Source organism: Podarcis erhardii (assembly GCF_964252035.2).
Source record: "Podarcis erhardii genome assembly, chromosome: 10".
Lineage (NCBI taxonomy): Eukaryota > Metazoa > Chordata > Lepidosauria > Squamata > Lacertidae > Podarcis > Podarcis erhardii.
The window spans coordinates 8218229-8242604 of record NC_138500.1 but is presented as its reverse complement, the minus strand read 5'-3'; the positions used below and the strand labels follow the sequence as shown (position 1 = coordinate 8242604).

The following is a 24376-nucleotide window of genomic DNA, read 5'->3' as shown; positions in this document are numbered from 1 at the left end:
GCTTTGAATTGGAGTTGGAAAGGTGACTAGAGGTCATTTAGTCCTGCCCGGCTCAGTGCAGGATCTGCAATGCAAGATACAAGGACAGCAACCCTGAGGTCCATCTAGAGTAAACTTTTTTAGCAGGGGGCCGGTCCACTGTCCCTCAGAATTTGTGGGGGGGGGGACTATATTTTTTGAAGGGGGAAAAAATGAACGAATTCCTATGCCCCACAAATAACCCAGAGGTGCATTTTAAATAAAAGGACACATTCTACTCATGTAAAAAGACGCTGATTCCTGGACCATCTGCGGGCCGGATTGAGAAGGCAATTGGGCCGGATCCGGACCTCGGGCCTTAGTTTGCCTACCCATGATCTACAGAGTTCGCCCACCTGGCCAGAGAGCCTCTTCCCAGACCACAACCCTCACTGGCTGGCTTCACCCGCCAAATGTTTTTGTCTGATGGGAAGCAGAATCATAAAATTGTAGAGCTGGAAGGAACCCCAAGGGTCATCTAGTCCAACCCCCTGCAATGCTGGAATCTCAGCTCAAGCATCCATGGCAGATGGCCATCCAACCTCTGCTTAGAAACCTCCAATGAAAATTCACAACCTCCCAAGGATGTCTTTTCCACTATCTAACCACCTTACTGTCAGTAAGTTTAATCAGAATCACCTTTCTTGTAACTGGAAGCTATTGGTTCGGGTCTATCCTCCAGAGCAGGAGAAAACAAGCTTGCTCCCTCTTCCATGTGACGGCCCTTAAGATATTTGAAGATGGGTCTCATATCTCCTTTATACCACTATACCTGTGTGGTGTAGTGGTTAAGAGCAGTGGACTCGTAATCTGGTGAACCGGGTTCGCTTCCCCGCTCCTCCACATGCAGCTGCTGGGTGACCTTGGGCCAGTCACACTTCTCTGAAGTCTCTCAGCCTCACTCACCTCACAGAGTGTTTGTTGTGGGGGAGGAAGGGAAAGGAGATTGTTAGCCACTTTGAGACTCCTTTGTTGTTTAGCCGTTTAGTCGTGTCTGACTCTTTGTGACTCATGAACCAGAGCACGCCAGACACTTCTGTCTTCCACTGCCTCCCGCAGTTTGGTCAAACTCATGCTGGTAGCTTCGAGAACACTATCCAACCATCTCGTCCTCTGTTGTCCCCTTCTCCTTGTGCTCTCAATCTTTCCCAACATCAGGGTCTTTTCCAGGGAGTCTTCTCTTCTCATGAGGTAGCCAGAGTCTTGGAGCCTCAGCTTCAGGATCTGTCCTTCCAGTGAGCACTCAGGGCTGATTTCCTTCGGAATGGATAGGTTTGATCTTCTTGCAGTCCATGGGACTCTCAAGAGTCTCCTCCAGCACCAGAATTCAAAAGCATCCATTCATCAGCAATCAGCCTTCTTTATGGTCCAGCTCTCACTTCCATACATCACTACTGGGAAAACCATAGCTTGAACTATACGGACCTTTGTTGGCAAGGTGATGTCTCTGCTTTTTAAGATGCTGTCTAGGTTTGTCATTGCTTTTCTCCCAAGAAGCAGTCGTCTTTTTAATTTTGTGGCTGCTGTCACCATCTGCAGTGATCATGGAACCCAAGAAAGTAGACTCCTTGGGGTAGTGATAAAGCGGGATATCAAATCCACACTCCTCCTTCTCTCCCCACAAAGCTTCGTTTCCAGACCCTTGATTATCTTGCTTGCCCTCCTTTGCACAGGTACCAGTTGTCAATATCCTTCTTAAATAGTGGCACCCAGAACAACTGGACACAGTGTTCCAGGTGTGGTCTGACCACAGCAGAATAGAGTGGTACTATCACTTCCCTTCATCTGGACACTATACTCCTGTTGATGCAGCCTAGAATAGCATTGACTTCTCTTTTTTGCTGTATCACACTCTTGACTGTTGTTAAGCTTGTGGTCCACCAAGACCTCCAGACCCTTTTCACATGTCCTACTGGCAAGCCAGGAAGCCAGGTGCCCCCTATCTTATATTAGTGCATCTGGGAGTTTTTTGCCTAAGTGCGAAACCTGACATTTGTCCCTATTGAAATTCACTTTGTTAGTTATGTTCCTGTGATCTCTGATCATCTCTCTTTCTTTCCTGGTTGGAGGACAGAAAGGGGAGTGTGAAAGTGTGCAGAAACTAGCGTGCTGGACAAAAAATGAAATTCACATTTGTTGCCTCGCCCACTTTCCCCCTGGCCCCACCCACCACAATAATGTGGCCCCTGAAATGCTGGCCGGAAGGGAATATGGCCCCCAGGCTGTAAAACTTTCCCCATCCTTGATCTCGAAACTCCTAGGATTCCTTGGGATAAATTTGACAACAGCTCTTCATATTGACCTGCCCCTCAAGTTGTGCCACCTTTCTAATGGTGCCATTACCTGACAATACTCCATTCTGGATCGATCTTCACGATGGTTGGGTCCGTCGTATATTCAAACTCCAGCTCCTTGGGGGACTTGGCCTTCTCCAGCTCCTTGTGGAGCCTGGCCTTGTCTACCTTCACAACCACGTCCACTACCATCTTCTCCGAGCTGCTGGTGTAAGCCGTGGTGTTGCAGATAATCCATTCTGCTGCTCTCCTGTCCCCGGAATGAAGAAAAAGTATCTGGTCAAGCAAGGCGGTTCCACGGACAAATCCTTTGGCTACATTTCAGCTTGTGTTTTAGTGGGGCTATAAAGATTCTCCAGTGAATAATGGAATGTGTAAATGGCCCTAAAACAGGAGGAGCCAATGAGTTTTCCCCCTAATATTGGGCTCACTCACACTTTCTCTCTCTCTCTCTCTCTCTCTCTCACACACACACACACACACACTGGTACCTTGGTACTCGAACGGCTTGAATCCCAAACAAATTGGCTCCCGAACACTGCAAACCCGGAAGTACACTAAGTGTTCCGGTTTGCGAACGTTTTTCAGAAGCTGAATGTCCTATGCGGCTTCCTGATTGGCTGCAGCCAATCAGAAGCATGCCTTGGTTTTCAAACTTTTCTGGGAGCTGAACGGACTCCCAGAATGGATTAAGTTCAAGAACCAAGGTACCGCTGTATATGTATTGAAGGTTTTTAACACATTAAGCACTAAAATCCAAACACATTTATAAAAAGATAATAAAAAGCAATATATTGAAAAAGAAGAAAGGAAAATATAAAATAGAATATTCACGTTCCATACAAAACACACACAATAGATAGATATGGAGGCTGTCCATCAAAGCTGTAGCTGGGTCCAAGGTAGGGAGTCAGGTGGGGTCAAGAACTCTGGCAGAAGAGCAGGACAGGGTGCAGGCAGGAACAGGCTAGCAACAACGTTGCTCCCGCAACCTGGGACTGGGCTGGCTGGCTTTTATCTGCCCCGAGGCATAGGGCGACCCCGGTCCACAGGTGACTCGCCTCTCCTGGCCTGGAGGCGAGCACTCCTCCTGTGGGAACTTAGTTCCCTCTGCCTCTCTGCCCTGAGCCTCTGCAGCTCAGGAGAGGCTGGAGGGTTACCGGACCCAGAGGCAACCTCAGCTTCCCCTGACGGGGCTGAGAGTGGAGCACCTGCAGGCAATGGGTCCTCCATCACCTCAGGGGCCAGAGCTGACTCAGCTGGTGCCTGCACCTGAGGATCCAGCACAGGTGAGGACCCTTCACGCTTAGGTCCCTGCCCTGGCTCAGCTGGTTCTGGAGGCGGGGACTCCTGTGCAGGCTGGGATTCCTCAGGTTGAGCCTCTGAGTCCGAATCCCAGGCCATCATCCCCCCCTCCCTCAGGTCTTTGGGATGTACCTGTGGAAAATGCAGGGGTGGTCTCCAAAGAGCACTGAGACATTGCTGCCAGCGTTCAGGTTCTTGCCCGTGATGGTCACTTGGGTTCCGCCAGACACCGGACCTCGCTTGGGATTTAGGTCAAAGAGAGTCAACATCTGAAAAAGATTAACAATCGCAGTTAGAAATGAAGGCGCCGCCAAAACGGAATTAGCAGGATGGAATTAGCAGGGAGAGTAGCAACAGCTGCCGTGACAACTCTGAAATCGTTCATGGAGAGACGGAGATTGTTTTTAACCATTTTTCAGAATCTTTTGAATCATATTGTTGCGCGCCAGTTCAGTGTCCGAGTGGTGTGAGATTGCAGGGGTTCCAGGTTCGTTCGTGTTTCGTTCTGGAATAAGGTGCAGCGCCAACTGTGCTGTCTTTATGATATACGCTTTATATTATACAAAATTTAAAGGTCAAAACCAGCATCTTAAAGGGCTTCCCTTGAACTGGAGTTGCAGTTAGTGCAGAATGCTCAGTATCCCTCCAATTGCCAATATTTGGGGAACCTATTGCTGTATTCAGGTCTGTGTGTATGTGTGTGTGTGTTCTTATTCTCAGGTGTGAATGTTTTGAGTTTAAACATATGAGTTACATTTCAGGGGTTTGGGTCCCATCCAATTCTAGAATTCTGTGATCCCAACCCCAAACATAAATATCACAGATATTCAGTCTCATTCCCAAGTTCATACACTAAGCCCTGGTTTAGCCTTGTTCCAGTTAAGTCTTGCCCCACCCAACAAATACGAAATAACAAGGTTTCTTACTTTCACTGAGTAACTGCCTAGCATCTGCATTGCAGAGAAAGACAAGATATAGATCAGTGTTTCCCAACCTTGGGCCTCCAGCTGTTTTTGAACTACAACTCCCATCATCCCTGACTAGCAAGACCAGTGGCAAGGGATGATGGGAATTGTAGTCCAAAAACAGCTGGAGCCCCAAGGTTGGGAAACACTGGTATAGATGTTATTATAAATAAATAAATAAAAATAAATGCAACCACCCTCTTTTTCTTTGCTGATTTTGTTTTAAAATCAAGATAAAACAATAATATTCAAGAGGGAGCAGATCATCGTGATACCAAACTACAGCAAGGGATCCCCGCTTTCTCAGAGAAATCTAGAGTTGCAGTTTCTTCTTTCATTAGCATTTTAATAGAAAAAAACTTTCTGCTTGGTCCCAAGTGAAAAGCCATCATCTGCATTTAAATGAAAGGTCCCCCCCCCCTTCTCTCTCTCACACACTTTTCCCTATCCTCCCTTCCACTTTTAAGAAGGATGGTATGAAAGGTTTAAACTCTCCAATGAATGAGCAGGTACAATTGGCAGGATGTTGTTGTTGAACGCTGGAGATTATTCATGTCATTTTCTCCTTTAGCTAGCTCTTCCGAGTATGAAGGGGGCTTTGTGGAGGCAATTCGGGGGGGGGGGGAGAATCAGGGAAGGATCTCCTTCTTCCTGACTGTCTGGGGCAGGATGGTGGGGGACGAGCCCAAACCAGAGGCCAAAGGTTGAGAGCCAGTGTGGTGTAGTGGTTAAGAGCGGCGGACTCGTAATCTGGGGAACCGGGTTCGCTTCCCCGCTCCTCCACATGCAGCTGCTGGGTGACCTTGGGCCAGTCACACTTCTCTGAAGTCTCTCAGCCCCACTCACCCCACAGAGTGTTTGTTGTGGGGGAGGAAGGGAAAAGGAGAATGTTAGCCGCTTGGAGACTCCTTAGGGTAGTGATAAAGCGGGATATCAAATCCAAACTCTTCTTCTTCTTCCCAAGAATGAAGCCAGCCAGATGCCTATTGTAAACCTGCAAGCAGGATTTGAGTGCAAGAGCAGCTCTCCTCTCTTGTGTTTTCCAGCAACTAGCATTCAAAAGTGTTGCTACCTCCAGCTATGGCATGGTCATTGTGGCTGGTAGTTATTCACAGCCTTAAAGGTAAAGGGACCCCTGACTTCAGGACCAGTCATGGCCGACTCTGGGGTTGCAGCGCTAATCTTGCTTTATTAGCTGAAGGAGCCAGCATACAGTTTCCAGGTCATGTGGCCAGCATGACTAAGCCGCTTCTGGCGAGCTAGAGCAGCGCACAGAAACGCCGTTTACCTTCCCACCAGAGTGGTACCTATTTATCTACTTGCACTTTGACATGCTTTCAAACTGCTAGGTTGGCAGGAGCAGGGACCGAGCAACAAGAGCTCACCCCGCCGCAGGGAATCGAACCGCCGACCTTCTGATCGGCAAGTCCTAGGCTCTGTGGCTTAACCCACAGTGCCACCTGCGTCCCTATTCATAGCCTTAGCCTCCATGAATTTGCCTAATCCTCTTTTAAAGCCATCCATGTTGGTGGCCATTGCTGCCTCCCATGGGTCAGAATTCCATAGTTTAAATGTGCGCTGAATAAAGAAGTATTTTATTTCATCTCTCCTGAATAAAGCCCTAAACGGCCTCAGTCCTGTATACCTGAAGGAGCGTCTCCACCCCCATCGTTCAGCCTGGACACTGAGGTCCAGCTCCGAGGGCCTTCTGGTGGTTCCCTCCCTGTGAGAAGCCAAGTTACAGGGAACCAGGCCGAGGGCCTTCTCGGTAGTGGCGCCAGCACTGTGGAACACTCTCCCATCAGATGTCAAGGAAATAAACAACTATCTGTCAGGAGTGTGTGCAGGAGCCAGGCCCTGTGACCAGTAGGGCTTCGCAGGACTGGGGCCTTCCTAAGTTTGTTTTGGAGAGGCGAGGCACGGTCGCACAGGTGAGGCCGCTTGGTAACTCACTGTACCTGAAGGCAGGAGCGAGGTAGGGATATAAGGTCAGCATTTCCCTTCGGCTCTTTGCCACAGCAACACACTTCCTGCCTTGCTGCGTTTGGATCCTGGCTTCCTGACCCTCAAACCCCTGGCTTCTGGACTCTTGTTCCTGCTCCCACCCCTCCATCTTGCCCCTTGTCCCGACGTCCTCAGCTGGGACTTGGATCGCCTGCAGACGGGACTGTGACACTATCTGACTTTTAGAAGACATCTGAAGGCGGCCCTGTTTAGGGAAGTTTTGAATGTTTGATGCTTTATCATGATTTAATATTCTGTTGGAAGCAGCCCAGAGTGACTGGGGAGGCCCAACCAGACCGACAGGGTATACGTAATAAATGATGATGATGATGATTGATGAATCTTTCAGCGTTCAGCTCCATTGTATGTGCCGAAGTTCTGGTGCGCATCAGCCCCAGCTAGCTAATTCAATGGTCAGGAGAGGATGGGAGCTGAAGTCCATCAGCATCAGGGAGGGTACCACATTGCCAACATCTCCCCTAGACTAGGGGGCCTGCTACCATTCCGTCATCCTTCCATACCTTACAAGGCCCTTCCGTCAAGAGCGATCGAGCATCTTGGGGCTTCCTTTCGCATTTCTTTATAAATCCCCATCACCTGCTGTTCATCCCTACCTCCTGTCCCAGGAGAGAGCCTCTAAATGTCTGGAGGTGTTATGATAATAACACTGATAATAATTATCCATCTCATTTGCAGGCTTGTAATAAGTTGCAATAGTCTATTAATTATTCACAGCTGCCTTTACAAATTTCAGATGATATATTCACAACGAAAATAGGATAAGGGTGGAGGGAGAAATCAGCTATTAGAAACTATTTGCATTTTTCTTTTCACAAAAGACTGACAAAACCCAAAAATAAAGTTAAGCAAATAGGACTAGAGGGATCCATCAAACAGTGAGGATGGGTGCTCAAGAATGAATGTAATACGAATTAACTACCCTTATGAGTTTTGGCCCATGGAGGACAGAAACAGAGAGAACGTTCACATCCACCCCATATGGTATGCTGAAAGCACATTTAACACACATTTAAAGCCCATTTCTTCCCCCAGAGAATTCTGGGAACTGTAGTTTAAGGGTGTGAGGGTGTTGTAGTTCAGTGAGGTGCAAATTACAGCTCCCAGGATTCTTTGGGAAAAGCCAAAGGCTTTCAAGGTTTGAGATTCAATGCTAGTCCTACTCAGAGTAGAGTAAACCCATGGAAGTTAACAGGCAGAGTTAAGGCCCTGGGACCTTAAGGTGAAGAAGGAGAAATTTCAGTGGGTCTGCTCTGAGTAGGGCTTAGATGACCCTCCAACCTCACCTCAAAATTTCACTTTGGATGAAACTCAAGAGCATTTCTGGAAGCCTCCAGGATTCTCAAAACCTCTTGCCCATTCCTCCTCAATTCCCGAGTCTCGCTCATGGACTTACCGTAAAGTAATAGAACTGGGAGGATTTGGCCATGAACTCTGGCTTGCACTCGGCCACGCAGATGTCCACGTTTCCAGCATGCTGGCTGTGCTTGGCCTCGCCCATCTCGCACACTATTCTAGAAGGAAAGAGATTCAAGGGTCAGGAGATGCCCCTGTGGTCCTTGGAAAGGGTCCTGCTGTGTGGGGGAAGGCTTAGAGCCAAAGTAGGTGATGACAGGTAGGAATGGGCTTTGCCTAATGGTAAAGGTAAAGGGACCCCTGACCATTAGGTCCAGTCGTGGCCGACTCTGGGGTTGCGGTGCTCATCTCGCTTTACTGGCCGAGGGAGCCAGCGTACAGCTTTCGGGTCATGTGGCCAGCATGACTAAGCCGCTTCTGGCGAAACCAGAGCAGCGCACGGAAACGCCGTTTACCTTCCCGCCGGAGCGGTACCTATTTATCTACTTGCACTTTGACGTGCTTTCAAATTGCTAGGTTGGCAGGAGCAGGGACCGAGCAACGGGAGCTCACCCCGTCGTGGGGATTAGAACCACCGACCTTCTGATCGGCAAGTCCTAGGCTCTGTGGTTTAAGCCACAGCGCCACCCGCATCCCTTTTCCCTAATGGTACAGATCCCACATCCCATTTGGGGGAAACCCCTTCTCCTTAAAAAGTATTCCTCAAGGCTCAAGTCATTCCAGGGGTGGGCAGCTGTAGGGCTTCTTTCCTATATTGTGCCAGCTCCAGGGGAAGCTAGTGTCATTGCAACTGGCCTCAAGCAGAGACCCACCAGTACAGAACCTCTTTTGGTGATGATGGACAGAGAGGCTACAGGTGCCTATTGTCTACTGAGCTGAGTTACAAGCAGGCGGGTAAAGAGCAGAGAGGAGTGAACCTATTGACTTTGGTTTCTCTCCATTCCCACTCTTCAGTTCTCAACATTGCCACATTAGTTTGCAAAGAACACTTTTTAGTCCTCATGAAAATTCATTAGCATTTCAGGGCAATTTCCCCCTCATCTGCACATTTCCCTCCCCCCAAAGCACTTCCCCCTAATATAATGCATATCAATATATTACTATTTTCCACTAATATATGCACTTATATATACACCCACTTTGCTCCAGTGTGTGCATTTTTTCCACATCCTACCTAACGGGAGAACTGCGCTGCAAAATTTAGAGAAGTGCACAATTTTGAAGGGCAGCTGTGCCCTGATTTGTGCATTGTTTTGGGGCAGGTAAGGTAAGTTTGCCTTTGAATGCAAAACAAACCCAGTTTCTCCCACACACCCCTGGGGAAATGTTGTTTGTCCTCACTTGTCATGCAAAGCAGAGGTGAGGGACACCAGCACTACCTGTAAAGCCAGGTAGGGCAACCTGTAGTGCTCCAACTCCCATCACCCTTCGCCATTGGCTATGCTGGCTAAGGCTGATGGGAACTGGAGTCCAGCATCATTAGGGCTAGCCACACCTGCATTAGTTACTGTCATATACAATCCTGCGAGGAGCAGGTAATGTTTTCTCTGTTCTGCTGAGCCTGGGAGGTGGCTGTAGCACAGGTGTAGGGAACCTCTGGCTTTCCAGGTGTTGTTGCTGTTACTATTATTACCGTATTTTTTGCTCTATAAGACACACTTTTTCCCTTCTAAAAAGTAAGGGGAAATGTGTGTGCGTCTTATGGAGCGAATGCAGGCTGTGCGGCTAAGCCCAAAGCCAGAACAGGGAGACGGAGCGCTGCGCAGCCCTCCATCTCGCTGTTCTAGCTTGGGGATGGCTGCGCAAAGCCTTCGCAGGGCAGTGGGGTGCCTTCACCCCGCTGCCCTGCAGAGGCTTCAAAGGCTGTCCCCGAAGCCAGAACAGCAAAAGGCTATCCCAGAAGCCAGATCCCTCTTGCTGTTCTGGCTTCTGGGGTTCAGAATTCTTTTCTTCTTGTTTCCTCCCCCCCAAACGAGTTGCGTCTTATCGTCCGGTGCTTCCTAAAAAATACGGTATTTACCTGCCCTCTACCGTAAGGTCCCAGGAAGGGTTACAACATGAAAGCACAAACTGCTTAAAACAACTTACAATCACAAAAATAAGGTGGGTCCTAAAAACATACACCTCGAGTGTCAAAAGACAAGGCAAAGAAGTGTGTCTTCAGCATTTGCTGGAGGCTGTGCACGAAGGTGTCAGATGCACCTCTGCGCAGAAGGAATCCCACAGCTTAGGGGCCACCACAGAGAAGACCCTTTCCCAGGCCACCCACCCACCCACCCACCCACACCGAGCCTCTGAGGGTGGAAGAACTACCAAGAGGTCCCTCTCTGCCAATCTCAGCATCCAAGAGGGTCTGTAGGGATGGAAGAGGTCTCTCAGGGATGTGGTTGGACTCCAAGTCCCATCAGCCAGCATGGGAGTTGTAGTCCATCAACAATGGAGTGTCACAGGTCCTCTACTCATGCTCTACAACATCCCACTCCTTCCATCTATTCCACCGCATTTCAGGGCTCAGTGACCTGAGACTGGCAAGGAAAGTTGGACAAAGAGCAAGGTTGTCTCGCGTAAACATTCCTGCCCTAACAACAGGGCAGAAGGTCTTAATAAAGCATCTTTCACCCTGAGGCCCTTACTTACTGCTCTGCTGGGATATATCCATCCACTAAAGGGATGCACTCCACGCCAGCTACTTTGACATGCGATGCAATGTCCCGGAACTCCAAGCCCAAATTTTCTCCCCGGATGGTCACCCTGGTCCCTCCTTCACGAGGTCCCCTGGCCGGGCTGATCTAGGAGACGAAAAAACTGGTTAAAGCAAGGTGAAAAGAAAGGCAAGGCCATGTTCCACACCCCCACCAAAGGGGCACAGCTGTTTGTCAGTGTGGTGCAGTGGTTAGAGCTTTATTGTTTCGTTTGCTCTTTTCTGCACCATATATATATATATAGTTTTTTTAACATATCGTTTTCAACAGCAATTAAACATACCTTTACACCTTATTCAATTTTCTGACTTCCATCAATCCTGTCTGAAAAATTTCCAATCTAATCTCTTAGTATGCATTTCTTATCTTCCCTATTACATTTCAAACTCATAACCAATAACTCTATCTTTTTCTACTTTGTAACACTTCATATATTTCTCCTTACGAAACTTCTTGTAATCCTACTAGCGTAATTTGTTGATTACAGTTGCTCTTCAAATAATTCATATACTTCTTCCAATCTTCTGCAAATCTCTGGTCCCGCAGGTTTCAAATCCTTCCTGTCATTTTGTCCAATTCTGCATAGTCCATTAATTTCGCCTGCCATTCTTCTTTCTTCAGAATTTCTTCTTGTTTCCATTTCTGGGCTAACAATACGATCTTTGGCTCACTTCCAACTCTACGAATCTATGATTCTAGCCCTGGAAGTGAGCTTCAAAAGTGAGCTTTTATTTTTCCTCACCTCTTCTAGTTCCATAAAAGGCTTTTGAAATGGGTGCAACTGGTTTTCAAAATATGCCTATGCCATAAGATTTATTATTAAGGCATTATGATATTGGCCTTTTTAATTTTCTATCCCTTTTCTAATAATCCCTTACTTGGGATGCGCTTTCTGCACACCAAGTTGACATTTTCGCTGAGATCTCCACCATTACGCTGAGGACTCTTTCCTGGATAATCACAGGCAGTTCAGATCCCACCAGTGTTATACATGAAGTTCCCTGCATATTAATTCACATGCATAGCAATGAGGGTCGTTTGGAAGGTTTTCATTGTGTCTCTCAAAAATCAAGGGTATATTTTTTTAGTCTCCGGAAGTGAACAAATCTCACTTGCGGGCTTATTGATGGATTGTCAATGTGTTTCCTCAAAAGCAAGTCCAAGGGGACTTATTCTCACAAATATGTACAAGACTGCAGCCTTAATGTGTATGTACAATATATATCATAGGATAATATTTTACAAAGGTTTCAAGGAGCATTCTTTTTCTCTCACCTGCACTTGAACCCCTAGACCAGAACCTTAAATTAATTCTTCCTGACTTGCCATGTTCTCTGCTCAAAAAGACTTTGTAGGTTTTTATATGTTTGAAAAGCCTGGGAAACCTGTCTAACCAGGGATTTCAACTCTACAGGGGACGCTTGGGTTGTGAACATGATCTGAGTGGGATGCACATTTGCAACCTGCAGCGGTTGCGATTTAGTGCTTCTGCACATGCATAAAGCACGATTTAGCGTTTCTGCACATGTGCGACCCCCGGTTCCAGTACTTCTGGTTTTGGCAGGTCCGTAACCCAACAAAACACAACCTGAAGCATCTGTAGCTCAAGGTAAGACTGTATATCATTCTGGGGCAGTGGCGTAGCGTGGGGGGTGCCAGGGGTGCCGGCCGCACCGGGCGCAGCATCTGGGGGGGCGCGAGTCCAGAGGGAAGGGACAAGTTCCTTCCTCCGCCAGGCTCCCCGCCACCACCGCCAGCCTTGCGCCCTAGCGCGCACGCGCCCCCCGCCGCTGCCGCCGCTGCAGCTGCGCTCCACTCACTGCTCGCAGGAGGAGCAGCCGCTGCAGCAGCGCCGACGCCGCCACCAACGCCTGGCCGGGCACGGGCAGCCTCCGCACCCCGACGCCGACACCATCCCCTCGGCCCAGCCACAGGCAGCGGCTGCTTCTGCCGACTGGGAGGGAGGAGAGCTCCGAGGGGCCTCGCTGCGCCCTGCGCTCCCCAAAACCCTCCGAGAGGAAGCCGGCGGGCGGGCGAGGGTCTCCCGGCGGAAGGGGGCGCCGCTGGCTCCGGCTCTCAGCGCAAGTCTCAGCCGTGGGGGGGAGGGTCGGGCGAGGACGGAGCGTGGCTGGAAGCCCCCGGACCAGGCCGGGGGGAGGAGAGGCGCTCGCCAAGCCCGGATCTGGAGCGCCTCGGAGCGCCCAAGGAGAGGAGGGGGCGGGGAGGCGCCCGAGGGGAGGGGGCTTCGGCTGCCTCGGCCCGTGGGGGCTCCGCAAATAATAAATTTAATAAATTCCTGCTGAGCCTTAAGGGGGGGGGTCCTTGGCTCCTTTGCTCGCCTCCAGCCCCAGTGGCGTAGCGTGGGGGGGGTGCAGGGGGCCGGCCGCAACATCTGGGGGGGCGCGCTCGCACTCAAGTGCTAAAATCCAGGGGTTAGGGGGCGCAAATTACTTGCCTTGCCCCGGGTGCTGACAACCCACGCTACACCACTGTTCTGGGGTGATTAGGAATGTCAGAGAATTCTGGCAAGAAACCGAAAACAGGAGCAGAAATTGTCAATGTTCGCTTATTCAACTCCTGTCCAAAACGAAAATCAACCTAACAAATATGATGGGTGCTATCTTTGGTTGCAGCTTTCAGCCTCCCCTATTTGAATTGCATTTCTCTTGAATTAAATGGGATAATTCACAAAATTAATTGTGTAAATTAGGTTACAAAATTAATTATGTAAATTAGGTTACAGAATTCCACCACACGTAGCATAGTTTGGGGCAGATGGCGAACTGCAGCGGAATGGAAAGAGCGCCGCAGAGGGCAGACTCAGGGCAGAATGGAGAACGATGTCTTGTTAGGCGCCTGGTGGTGATGCATTTCAAGAAAAACAAATTGCAAATTTTATCTGGGAAAAAATAATAATAATAAAGCACACTCCAAGATCTTGCTTCCCCCCTCCAATGTCTGGGCAAGTCTTCAAAGAGGCTCTTTGGAGACATTCCTGCTTCCAAGGCAAATCTTCTTGCAACCTGTGAACTTCTGCATCCTCTCTGGTGAGGACTGCATGTGACGTGGGAGCAGGGATGATATAAGGCAGCGCTTTGATCTAGCTGTTTGGCACAGCAGCTCCAGTTAAACCACAGTCTCCCGGGCTCACTTTCACAGCTGTGAGGAGCCATCCTTCTTGAGTTACAGCATCTGAGAAGGAATTGTGCACAGCCCAAGCGACTTCTAAGCGGGGCCATCGTTCTTGGGATCAGAGAACCAGAAGGAAGCAGAAGGACCATCCTTATAGTAGGCTTGTTCTTTAGGACATCCTGCATGAGCCAGATGACAGCAAGTCACTATCGAAGAGCAGGACCACACCTCAAGAAGCTGCCTGCGCAGAAAAGCTGAATCTGGGAGGGGGGCCGAACACCAAAGCTCAATAACAAAGCTCCTGTTTCGGATACAGAACAGCCCAGGCCCAGTCCTTGGCATCTCCAGTTGAGTGGCAAGGCTGAAGGAGAATCCTATTTGGTGGATTATTACTCATCCATCATAGCCAGTGGCATAGCAAGGGTTGCGGGTCACCCAAAAGATTGCAGCCGTAGAGTTAAGAAAAAAAGAGTCGTTCCATTGCCTGGAGAGGTCACTTCCTGGTTTGCACAGAGAAGCCGTTTTCAATAGAGCACAGCAATAGAAGCACACAGCTGTATTGAGGCAGCATCAGGGGTTGTAATTTTATGCCCCCTAACAATTTAGCACCCAGGGAGACTGCTCCTGTGACCCCCTTCCCATGCTACGCCACTGATCATAGGTTTTCATGGCTAGGCAGGGTGCAGAAAACAAGGGTAGAATCATAGAATCATAGAATCATAGAATCATAGAATCATAGAGTTGGAAGAGACCACAAGGGCCATCGAGTCCAACCCCCTGCCAAGCAGGAAACACCACCAGAGCACTCCTGACATATGGTTGTCAAGCCTCTGCTTAAAGACCTCCAAAGAAGGAGACTCCACCACACTCCTTGGCAGCAAATTCCACTGTCTAACAGCTCTTACTGTCAGGAAGTTCTTCCTAATGTTTAGGTGGAATCTTTTTTCTTGTATTTTGGAGCCATTGCTCCGTGTCCGCTTCTCTGGAGCAGCAGAAAACAACCTTTCTCCCTCCTCTATGTGACATCCTTTTACATATTTGAACATGGCTATCATATCACCCCTTAACCTCCTCTTCTCCAGGCTAAACATGCCCAGCTCCCTTAGCCGTTCCTCATAAGGCATCGTTTCCAGGCCTTTGACCATTTTGGTTGCCCTCCTCTGGACACGTTCCAGTTTGTCAGTGTCCTTCTTGAACTGTGGTGCCCAGAACTGGACACAGTACTCCAGGTGAGGTCTGACTAGAGCAGAATACAGTGGCACTATTACTTCCCTTGATCTAGATGCAATACTCCTATTGATGCAGCCCAGAATTGCATTGGCTTTTTTAGCTGCCGCGTCACACTGTTGGCTCATGTCAAGTTTGTGGTCAACCAAGACTCCTAGAGCCTTTTCACATGTACTGCTCTCAAGCCAGGTGTCACCCATCTTGTATTTGTGCCTCTCATTCCCCCCCCCCCCAGTGCAATACTTTACATTTCTCACTGTTAAAATTCATCTTGTCTGGACACGTATGGGGCATGGAAGAGGGAGTTTCAGGATGACTTACTTCTGTGATCTTGGGGTTGGTGCATTTGCCCCCAGCGCCAGAGAGCTCCAGCCACCGGTTCTCCAGGATGGGGCAATGGTGCTTCAAGGTGCACCGGTTCTGGTCTTCGCACCAGCCACACTCGTAGTCCGGGTCTGCTTTCAGGCACAGGCCGCAGCTGTCTCGCATGGCCCCGCATTTGTACAGGTGGACTGTTGGGAGAGGAAATCACAAGCCTGTTGAGGAGGCATTCACCCACGAGATCGCCTTACCCCATATATGCCCTCTCAGGTGCTTTGACCTGCAGAACTGCGGCAAAGGAGCAGCAGCCAATAAGCCTTCTGCGGTCAAGTCAAGCAATGCAGCAAGAGTCCCGCTAGATCGGACCGGAAGGTTCATCTAGTCAAGAGTCCTGTTTCCCACTAGGGGGCAACCAGATGGCTGGGGACAGCCCACAAGCAGGACGCTCGCCCACTGGTGCTCCCCAACAACTGGCATCAGTGGCATGGCGTGAGTGGGGCCACGGGGCCCTTGCCCTGGGAGCAAAATTCTTTGGGGTGCAAGATTTCAAAAGAAAATTAACAGAAGTAGTAAAAATATATTTTAAAATAATGCGCCATCCCCTCCTTCAGAAAATCTCCAAATGACTGTATGGGTGGACTGAGGAGTGGATACGGGCAATGGCTGGTTGCTAGGGTGCCCTCCACATGGGCTTTATAAAGGTACTCGCTCCTAACCAATCCTCCATCCTGTTTTCCGCAGTGCTCAATTGCTGGATGGTCATTGGGCACTGCGGCTGCCACTCCGGTTAGGTCACAAGCTATCGCACCTTTATTCCACACTATTGGTAGGTGATGCTAAGGATATTTGCCTTGCCCCGGGCATTGGCAACCCATGCTACACCACTGACTGGTATTAAGAAGCGCCTCTGATACTGAAGGTGGAAGGTATCCACTGACACTGACAGCCTTATATGAATTTGTCTGCTCTTCCAAAGTTGGTGACCAGCACCACATCTTGTGTCCGCAAATTCCATAGCTTATCTATGGAAGGTATAAGACACCAGCAGCTAGGAAATCGATTCTGAAAGCCTAAATCTTAACCTCATCACTGATACAGGGGAGGACTCTCTGACCGAAGATGTGCATAAGGCTTCCTCCCTAATGACTTTCCATTACCAGTTGAAAGTACCAGTTTCTCAGTGCAAAGAATCATGGAACTGTAGGATTGGAAGGGATGCAAAGGGTCCTCTAGTCCAAATAGGTACCTGCAATGCCTACAGGATGAGTCGTGGGGGGGGGGGACCTTTCCTGGTGAAACTGGCTGGTGATTTTGGGGGCAAAATTTACGGTGAGGGACTGAACTCACTGTACCTAGAGGGCTCCTTACAGCAGCTGACAACTGTGTGCCACTACACACCCCAAATTTTGATTTCCCGCCACCCCCAAAATCCCACATCAAATTTTCTGCCTCCAGGAAAGGAGTGTGTGAAATCAGAAAGAGGGCAATGCGACCGAGCCTTATTTGTTATTATTTTGAGTCGTATTTAAAAAAGAAGTTGCAAACTGCTTCAGCAGGGGGGGGAAAACCCAAAAAGCTTGGGCAGATCCAAACTAAGCTGTTGGCAACAGTCACTGAAATGAGCTACTCAAGTCAAGAGGATTTGGAGAATAGAAAGTTTGGCTTTAAAATGCTCGGGGGGGGGCAGGCGGAGCTTTATTTGTTTCAGGTGCTCAACAAGAAAGAGAGAAGGGAAGAAAAACAGAACAACTTTTTATTATTATTTTTTAGCAATTTGCAGAGAACATAAATAAAGCCTTGTAGCAGACGGGGAAGGGAAGCGTCGAGTGCTTTGTTAGGAAGTGTGCAGAGTGATGCAGCCGGTTGCTAAGGTTACCACTTCCAAGGACAAGTCGAAATGATTCGTTACCTTTGTTCTGCGCCGGGTTGTCAATGTTGAAATCCCCATTCCACACGACTGTCAGCTCCACTGGCAAGCTGTTAATCTCCGTCCCGTCGTAAGTGTACTAAAAGTAGGGGAAGGGAGGTACGGAGGGAGAGAAGGAAAGAAAGGAGAGAAATCACACCTGCTGCTCTGGCTACTGGAAACGGTGGTGGCAATTCTTGCACGTATCTCCCTCGACGCCATGGGAGAGATCGGATTCTAACACACACATGGAAATATCATGAGGATTTTCATCACTTCATCTAGCCTGCTTTCCCTTGACATTCCTCAGGTGTTTCACTTCTAAAGGGACCCCTTCCCCACCAAATTCTCTTTGAATGTTACTAATGGGGACATAACCTTGCCGACAGAGGCCCGTATAGTTCAAGCTATGGTTTTCCCAGTAGTGATGTATGGAAGTGAGAGCTGGACCATAAAGAAGGCTGATCACCGAAGAATGGATGCTTTTGAATTATGGTGCTGGAGGAGACTCCTGAGAGTCCCATGGACTGCAAGAAGATCAAACCTCTCCATTCTGAAGGAAATCAGCCCTGAGTGCTCACTGGAAGGACAGATCCTGAAGCTGAGGCTCCAATACTTTGGCCACCTCATGAGAAGAGAAGACTCCCTGGAAAAGACCCTGATGTTGGGGAAGATGGAGGGCACAAGGAGAAGGGGACGACAGAGGACAAGATGGTTGGACAGCGTTCTCAAAGCTACCAGCATGAGTTTGACCAAACTGCGGGAGGCAGTGGAAGACAGGAGTGCCTGGCGTGCTCTGGTCCAGGGGGTCACGAAGAGGCGGATACGACTAAACGACTAAACAACAACAACAACAATGGGGACTAGTGGGTACAGTAACACTGCGGCTTTCGGATGACCACAGTTCACTGCAGATCTTTTGAAAATTAGTATGGTTTGGCTCTCCACTCCTTAATTTTGCTTGACGTGGAGAGGAACTAGGTGTTTTGAAGGGCACTGATGCCCAAGTTTCTGATCACCAATTGTCTCCTTCAGCCAGCCTTCTGCCTTTCGATATTTGATCAGGCTTTCCTACCTATAGCTTATCTTCTCATCCACGACGATCGGAAACTTTATTTATTTATTTATTTATTTATTTATTTATTTATTTATTTATTATTAAAAAAACGAAAGCTAATATTCTCTGGAAGCTTGGTACAGTATAGCTTGGAGAAACCCAAAGCTCCAAGCCTCAGGCAGAGGCGAGGCTCTGTGTCTACTAATCGGCATGCAATTGCAGGGCCAAACGTACCCTGTGATTTCTGCACATTACATTACGGCGAATGCCGAGTTACACCGCAATTTATCTTTGAGCAAACCAAACACAATTAGCTGACAATTGGCGGGGGCCTTGCGAACAGCATCTCAACCCCGCCGGTTCCCCCCCAGCATGGTTTCCATGGATGTTAAGTGCACTTTCTAGAGAACTATGCTCTGTAGAGTTTGCTGCACTCGTTTCCCTCATGCACAGAAAGAGCATTTTGATGAGACCGGTGCACACTGTGAGAATCACAGAACTGTAGAGTTGGAAGGGATTCCAAGGGACATCTAGTCCAACCCCCTGCAATGCAGGAATCCTGGGAACGTAGGTACACAAAGGACTGCCTTCCTCCTTGCAAATCTGTTCTAAATTTCTGGTCTCCTTTGATGTCCTCCCACTGGATGCTCTCATCTTCAGAGGTTAAGCAGCTAGCAGGGGTCGGCAAACTTTTCAGCAGGGGGCCAGTCCACTGTCCCTCAAACCTTGTGGGGGGCCGGACTATACTTTTTTTGGGGGGGAATGAATGAATTCCTATGCCTCACAAATAATCCAGAGATGCATTTTAAATAAAAGGACACCTTCTACTCATGTAAAAACATGCTGATACCGGACTATCTGTGGGCCAGATTTAGAAGGCGATTGGGCCGGATCCGGCCCCCGGGCCTTACTTTGCCTACCCATGAGCTAGGCAATGGGGAGACAGCTTTTTCATGCAACTGTCTCATATGGGGAATGAACCTGCAGCTTTGGCATAATCAGCACCAAGCTCTAACCAACTGAGCTAGTGAGCTTGCTTGCTAGGTAAAGGTAAAGGTAACCCTGACCATTAGGTCCAGTCGTGACCGACTCTGGGGTTGCAGCGCTCGTCTCGCTTTAGTGGCCGATGGAGCCGGCGTACAGCTTCCAGGTCATGTGGCCAGCCTGACTAAGCCGCTTCTGGTGAACCAGAACAGCGCACGGAAATGCCGTTTACCTTCCCGCCGGAGCGGTACCTATTTATCTATTTGCACTTTGACGTGCTTTCGAACTGCTAGGTTGGCAGGAGCAGGGACCAAGCAACAGGAGCTCACCCCATCGCGGGGATTTGAACCGCTGACCTTCTGATCGGCAAGTCCTAGGCTCTGTGTTTTAACCCACAGCACCACCCGCGTCCCGAGCTTGCTTGCTAGATAGATCTAATTATAAATTACACTGGCAATTTTAATAAAAAAAATATACATATTATAAAATAAACAATGAGTTATTTATACAGTGCCATCAATGTACATGGTCCTTTGCAACAGTGATGGGGAACCTGCTGGCTCCCAAGTACTTCTGGACTCCAACTTCCATCAGCCTCAGACAGCATGCCCAATGATCAAGGCTGATGGGAGCTGGGGTCCATAGCATAGTTATATGGAGGGAGAAATTTTCCCCTGCTAATGTCTGCTGATGGAGTTCAGTTCAAGTACTAGTCCCTGCCTCAGGGAGTTTATGATCTAAATATCATCTTTCGGGGGAAGCATGAGGTATGGTGTGGATGTGTTCTATGGTCCAAAGAAGGTGCTAAGGATAATAATAATTTATAATAATTTATTATTTATACTCCGACCTTCAGTCTGGGTTTCTCTAGCCACTCTGAGAGGCTCCCAACTGAATATTAAAAACACAATAGAGCATTAAACATTAAAAATTTCCCCATACAGGGCCGCCTTCAGATGTCTTCTAAAAGTCAGATAGTTGTTTATTTCCTTGACATCTGATGGGAGAGTGATCCACAGGGCGGGTGCCACTACCGAGAAGACCCTCTGCCTGGTTCACTGTAACCTCACTTCTCGTAGGGAGGGAACCGCCAGAAGGCCCTCGGCGCTGGACCTCAGTGCCCGGGCTGAACAATGGGGGAAAAGATGCTCCTTCAGCTATACTGGACCGAGGCCATTTAGGGCTTTAAAGGTCAGCACCAACACTTTGAATTGTGCTCGGAAACATACTGGGAGCCAATGTAGGTCTCTCAGGACCGGTGTTATAGGGTGATAAATCCCTGCAAGCGTATCTAGAGAATGTGGCGCTGGCCTCTCGTGCCATCCGTTTTCACTCTCCCTGGGCCCAGAGAAACAGCCTCGGAGGTAGCAGCTGGGGAAAAAATATGTTGCAAGGCCGAGAGATGAGTAATTAACCCAAGGCAAAAGTATGATGTGAGGAAGAGAGGAGTGGGACTGGTCTTTAACCGGGTCCATATGTCTCCCGACTTGATTTAGCATCAGTTCCCCTCGACTGCATCCCACACTCCTGCGTAAACCCGAGCAGAGCTTAAGGCTATGAATCCTTCATGGATTCTATGGGGATTTTATTACCACCAGTGCCCTTAATTAAAAGAATAACATCTGTCTAGCAGGCAACAAGCAGAGACCGGCAGGCCCGCATGACTCCGTGCGCTGAGGCAGGCGCATGCACAGAGCAGCGCATGGGAGTGCAGATGGAATGTCTCGGGTGTCCACAGAGATACGCCAAGTCTCCCAGGATAACTCGGAGGAGGCCTTTTCCATTGCACCAACAACTCACTCAAATTCCTTGCTGTTTCAGAACATGCTACGGGGCTTTTTCAGTTCGTCACTCGCTCTTTTGTTATATTTCTGCCATGCCCGATTCCAAGCACTCTCTGTGCAAACTTAAAAACTGAGCACATCCAACAAGTCAACATGATATCTAATTATTAAACGAAGAAGGCCCAAATTTATATTAAAAACAATAACAGAAAAACATGTTAAATATTTTTTTAAAAACCCACAAAGGCCAAATTCAAAGTCATTTAGTAAACACATCCCATCTTTGTCCTGTAAAAACAGGCAGGGAGAACCACCTACATCCCACGAGCCAAATTTATCTGGCCCACAGAGCCATTTTCTCCAAGTGTCCATCCCATCCCAGATAAGGAAGGCACAAGTCTGACAGTTAACCCTTCACTGGCAAAAGAAACGCTTACAGCAGCTTCCATGCTGCTCTGGATGAACACAGAGCCTTCTAGCCTCTAGGCAGCTGTCCACATGTCTGAGCCCAATGGCACAACAGTGGCAACAGTGGAACCCTGCCCTGCCACCTAGGACTGCCCTGGCTCTCCCTCCTGCCTTGAAGGTGGCAAATACCCTCCAACGCAACATGGCCCAAAATCGCCATCTCCCAGGTCTGCACTGCTGTGTGAGTCATGTGACCCGTGCAATTGCAAACCCAGAAAAAGTGCTTTGGTGGGTCACGGTACCCCAAAACACATATTTTGGGGTGCCATGCGAGATTGCAGATGCAAAAAAACCACACAAGATCTCACCCCAAAATCATGCAAGAGCATGGCACTCAATATTCTCACTGTGCTCTCATGGGGGGGGGGGGGAATGGGATGTATGGTGATATCCAACTCCATAAATCACTTGTCCCCTCTCCTGGGTCACTACCCGGGTCCCCTGCCTCACCACACACTCTTCGGAGCCCTGCCGGTCCCTGCAACCAGGTCACAACTGCCTTCCTTACACTTGACATCATATATGGGCCCATCATCCTAAACACAGCCTTTCTCAACCAGTGGGTCCCCAGATGTTGTTGGACTACAACTCCCATCACCCCCACCTAGCAAGGCCAGAGCTCAGGGATGATGGGAGTTGTAGTCCAACAACATCTGGGGACCCACAGGTTGAGAACCGCTATCCTAGCAGCACTATCATTTCCGTATATGGTGTCGGGAGCTGGAATGAGCTGGCAGGTCAAGTCCTTCAACAGTTCACCTGTCAGTCAACTGACGTCATAATGAGCGGTGCCAACAGGGAGACCTGATTGCAAAGGACAATCAGGAGCTCACGCTATGTACATGTTAAGTTCACAGTCGTTCCTCAGGAGCCGCATTCATTCCCGGCCCACAACTCACACTGCATGTGGCGTCAGAAGCTGAGGAGATGGTTATGGCTTTGAGAAAGGTTTTCATGGGTGAAACTGGGTCTAGCCAGGCCTGTGAAGCTGAGGTTCCCCAAGGTGGCTTTAGAAAATTCAGTACAGTGGTACCTTGGGTTACATACTCTTCAGGTTGCGTATGCTTCAGGTTACAGACGCTTCAGGTTACAGACTCCGCTAACTCAGAAATAGTACCTTGGGTTAAGAACTTTGCTTCAGGATGAGAACAGAAATCGTGCTCCGGCGACATGGCGGCAGCAGGAGACCCCATTAGCTAAAGTGGTGCTTCAGGTTAAGAACGGACCTCTGGAACGAATTAAGTACTTAAACCAAGGTACCACTGTACCTCCATTGGATCAGGAGAACCATAAATGAGGCAGGTAGGGGTAAGAGAAGCTCGCCCCTGTTACTTCGTAGGATCTTTCCACCTTGCTGAAAAGTGAACGTGGCATAAAATTGATTTTTTTTGTTTCTGTGCACTTGGGATTTTCCCAATTCTTATGGAACAGCTAATTCACACATGATTACTGCACATTATCCACCTCCTTTAAAGGCACAGAGAGAGGCTGGCTTAATTGCACTTGGTTCATGATCAAATAGCACCGAGAGCGGGGCTTCATTATACATTCTCTCAGAACTGGGAAGGAACAAGTCTGCTTGCTCCCTTTCTTCATTGTCCCCACCACATCGCCAGCTTGCTACCTACTCATCATGGCCCCCCACAGAAAGCGCTGGCTGCCTTTCTGTTGCTCATTGTGCACTTCCAGACGCAAAGTGCCAAGGGCGAAAAGGCCTCCTTCGTCTGGCACAGGGCGCCACGACACTCACATATAATCAGAAGCCCTTCAAAAAGCAAAACCTACATGGGGATGTGCCTTATACAGAGTCAGACCAGGGGCCCAACTAGCTCAGGGTTATCTGCACTTGTTGTTGTTGTTTAGTCGTTTAGTCGTGTCCGGCTCTTCATGGACCAGAGCACGCCAGGCATTCCTGTCTTCCACTGCCTCCCCCAGTTTGGTCAAACTCATGCTGGTAGCCTTGAGAACACTATCCAACCATCTCGTCCTCTGTCGTCCCCTTCTCCTTGTGCCCTCCATCTTTCCCAACATCAGGGTCTTTTCCAGGGAGTCTTCTCTTCTCATGAGGTGGCCAAAGTATTAGAGCCTCAGCTTCAGAATCTGTCCTTCCAGTGAGCACTCAGGGCTGATTTCCTTCAGAATGGAGAGGTTTGATCTTCTTGCAGTCCATGGGACTCTCAAGAGTCTCCTCCAGCACCAGAATTCAAAAGCATCCATTCTTTGGCGATCAGCCTTCTTTATGGTCCAGCTCTCACTTCCATACATCACTACTAGGAAAACCATAGCTTGAACTATACGAACCTCTGTCAGCAAGGTGATGTCTCTGCTTTTTAAGATGTTGTCTAGGTTTGTCATTGCTTTTCTCCCAAGAAGCAGGGGTCTTTTAATTTCATGGCTGCTGTTACCATCTGCAGTGATCATGTAGCCCAAGAAAGTAAAATCTCTCACTGCCTCCATTTCGTCCTATTTGCCAGGCACTGATTGACAGCAAATCTCCAGGATTCCAGGTAGATGACTCTCCAATCCCTACCTGGAGAGGCTGAGAACTGAACCTAGGACCTTCTGCATGAAGGGCAGGTGAACAATGGCAGGTGGTTGAGAGAAAGAGACAGAGAGGCAGAACTGCCCCATGCCTACAAATGCAACACACACAGTATAATTGAATAATTGCAGGGATGGAAAGCTGGGAGTGTGTTTGCAAAAGCAGCAGTGACCATCGCCAGTAACAGCACTGGAGCCCTCTCCATAAAACTGCCCCAGAAGCCATGTGCGCTGCAATTCTTCACGTCTGCTCAGAGGGACACGTCAACAAGGCCAGCAGGACTTACTCCCAGA

At 48.8% G+C, this 24376-nt stretch overlaps 1 protein-coding gene across 4 annotated transcripts in view; it reads right to left on the bottom strand.

Moving 5' to 3' along the window:
- Positions 1-24376, bottom strand: part of PLXNA4 (plexin A4) — a 621967-nt gene that overhangs the window by 81456 nt on the left and 516135 nt on the right. For all 4 annotated transcript variants that reach the window (XM_081879604.1, XM_081879605.1, XM_081879606.1 and 1 more), the window contains 6 exons: positions 17252-17348; positions 15343-15533; positions 10598-10749; positions 8001-8118; positions 3750-3886; positions 2362-2562 (listed from right to left, as the gene is read on the bottom strand). In XM_081879604.1, coding sequence (XP_081735730.1) covers positions 2362-2562; positions 3750-3886; positions 8001-8118; positions 10598-10749; positions 15343-15533; positions 17252-17348 — 896 coding nt within the window. The remainder of the gene's footprint in view (positions 1-2361; positions 2563-3749; positions 3887-8000; positions 8119-10597; positions 10750-15342; positions 15534-17251; positions 17349-24376) is intronic.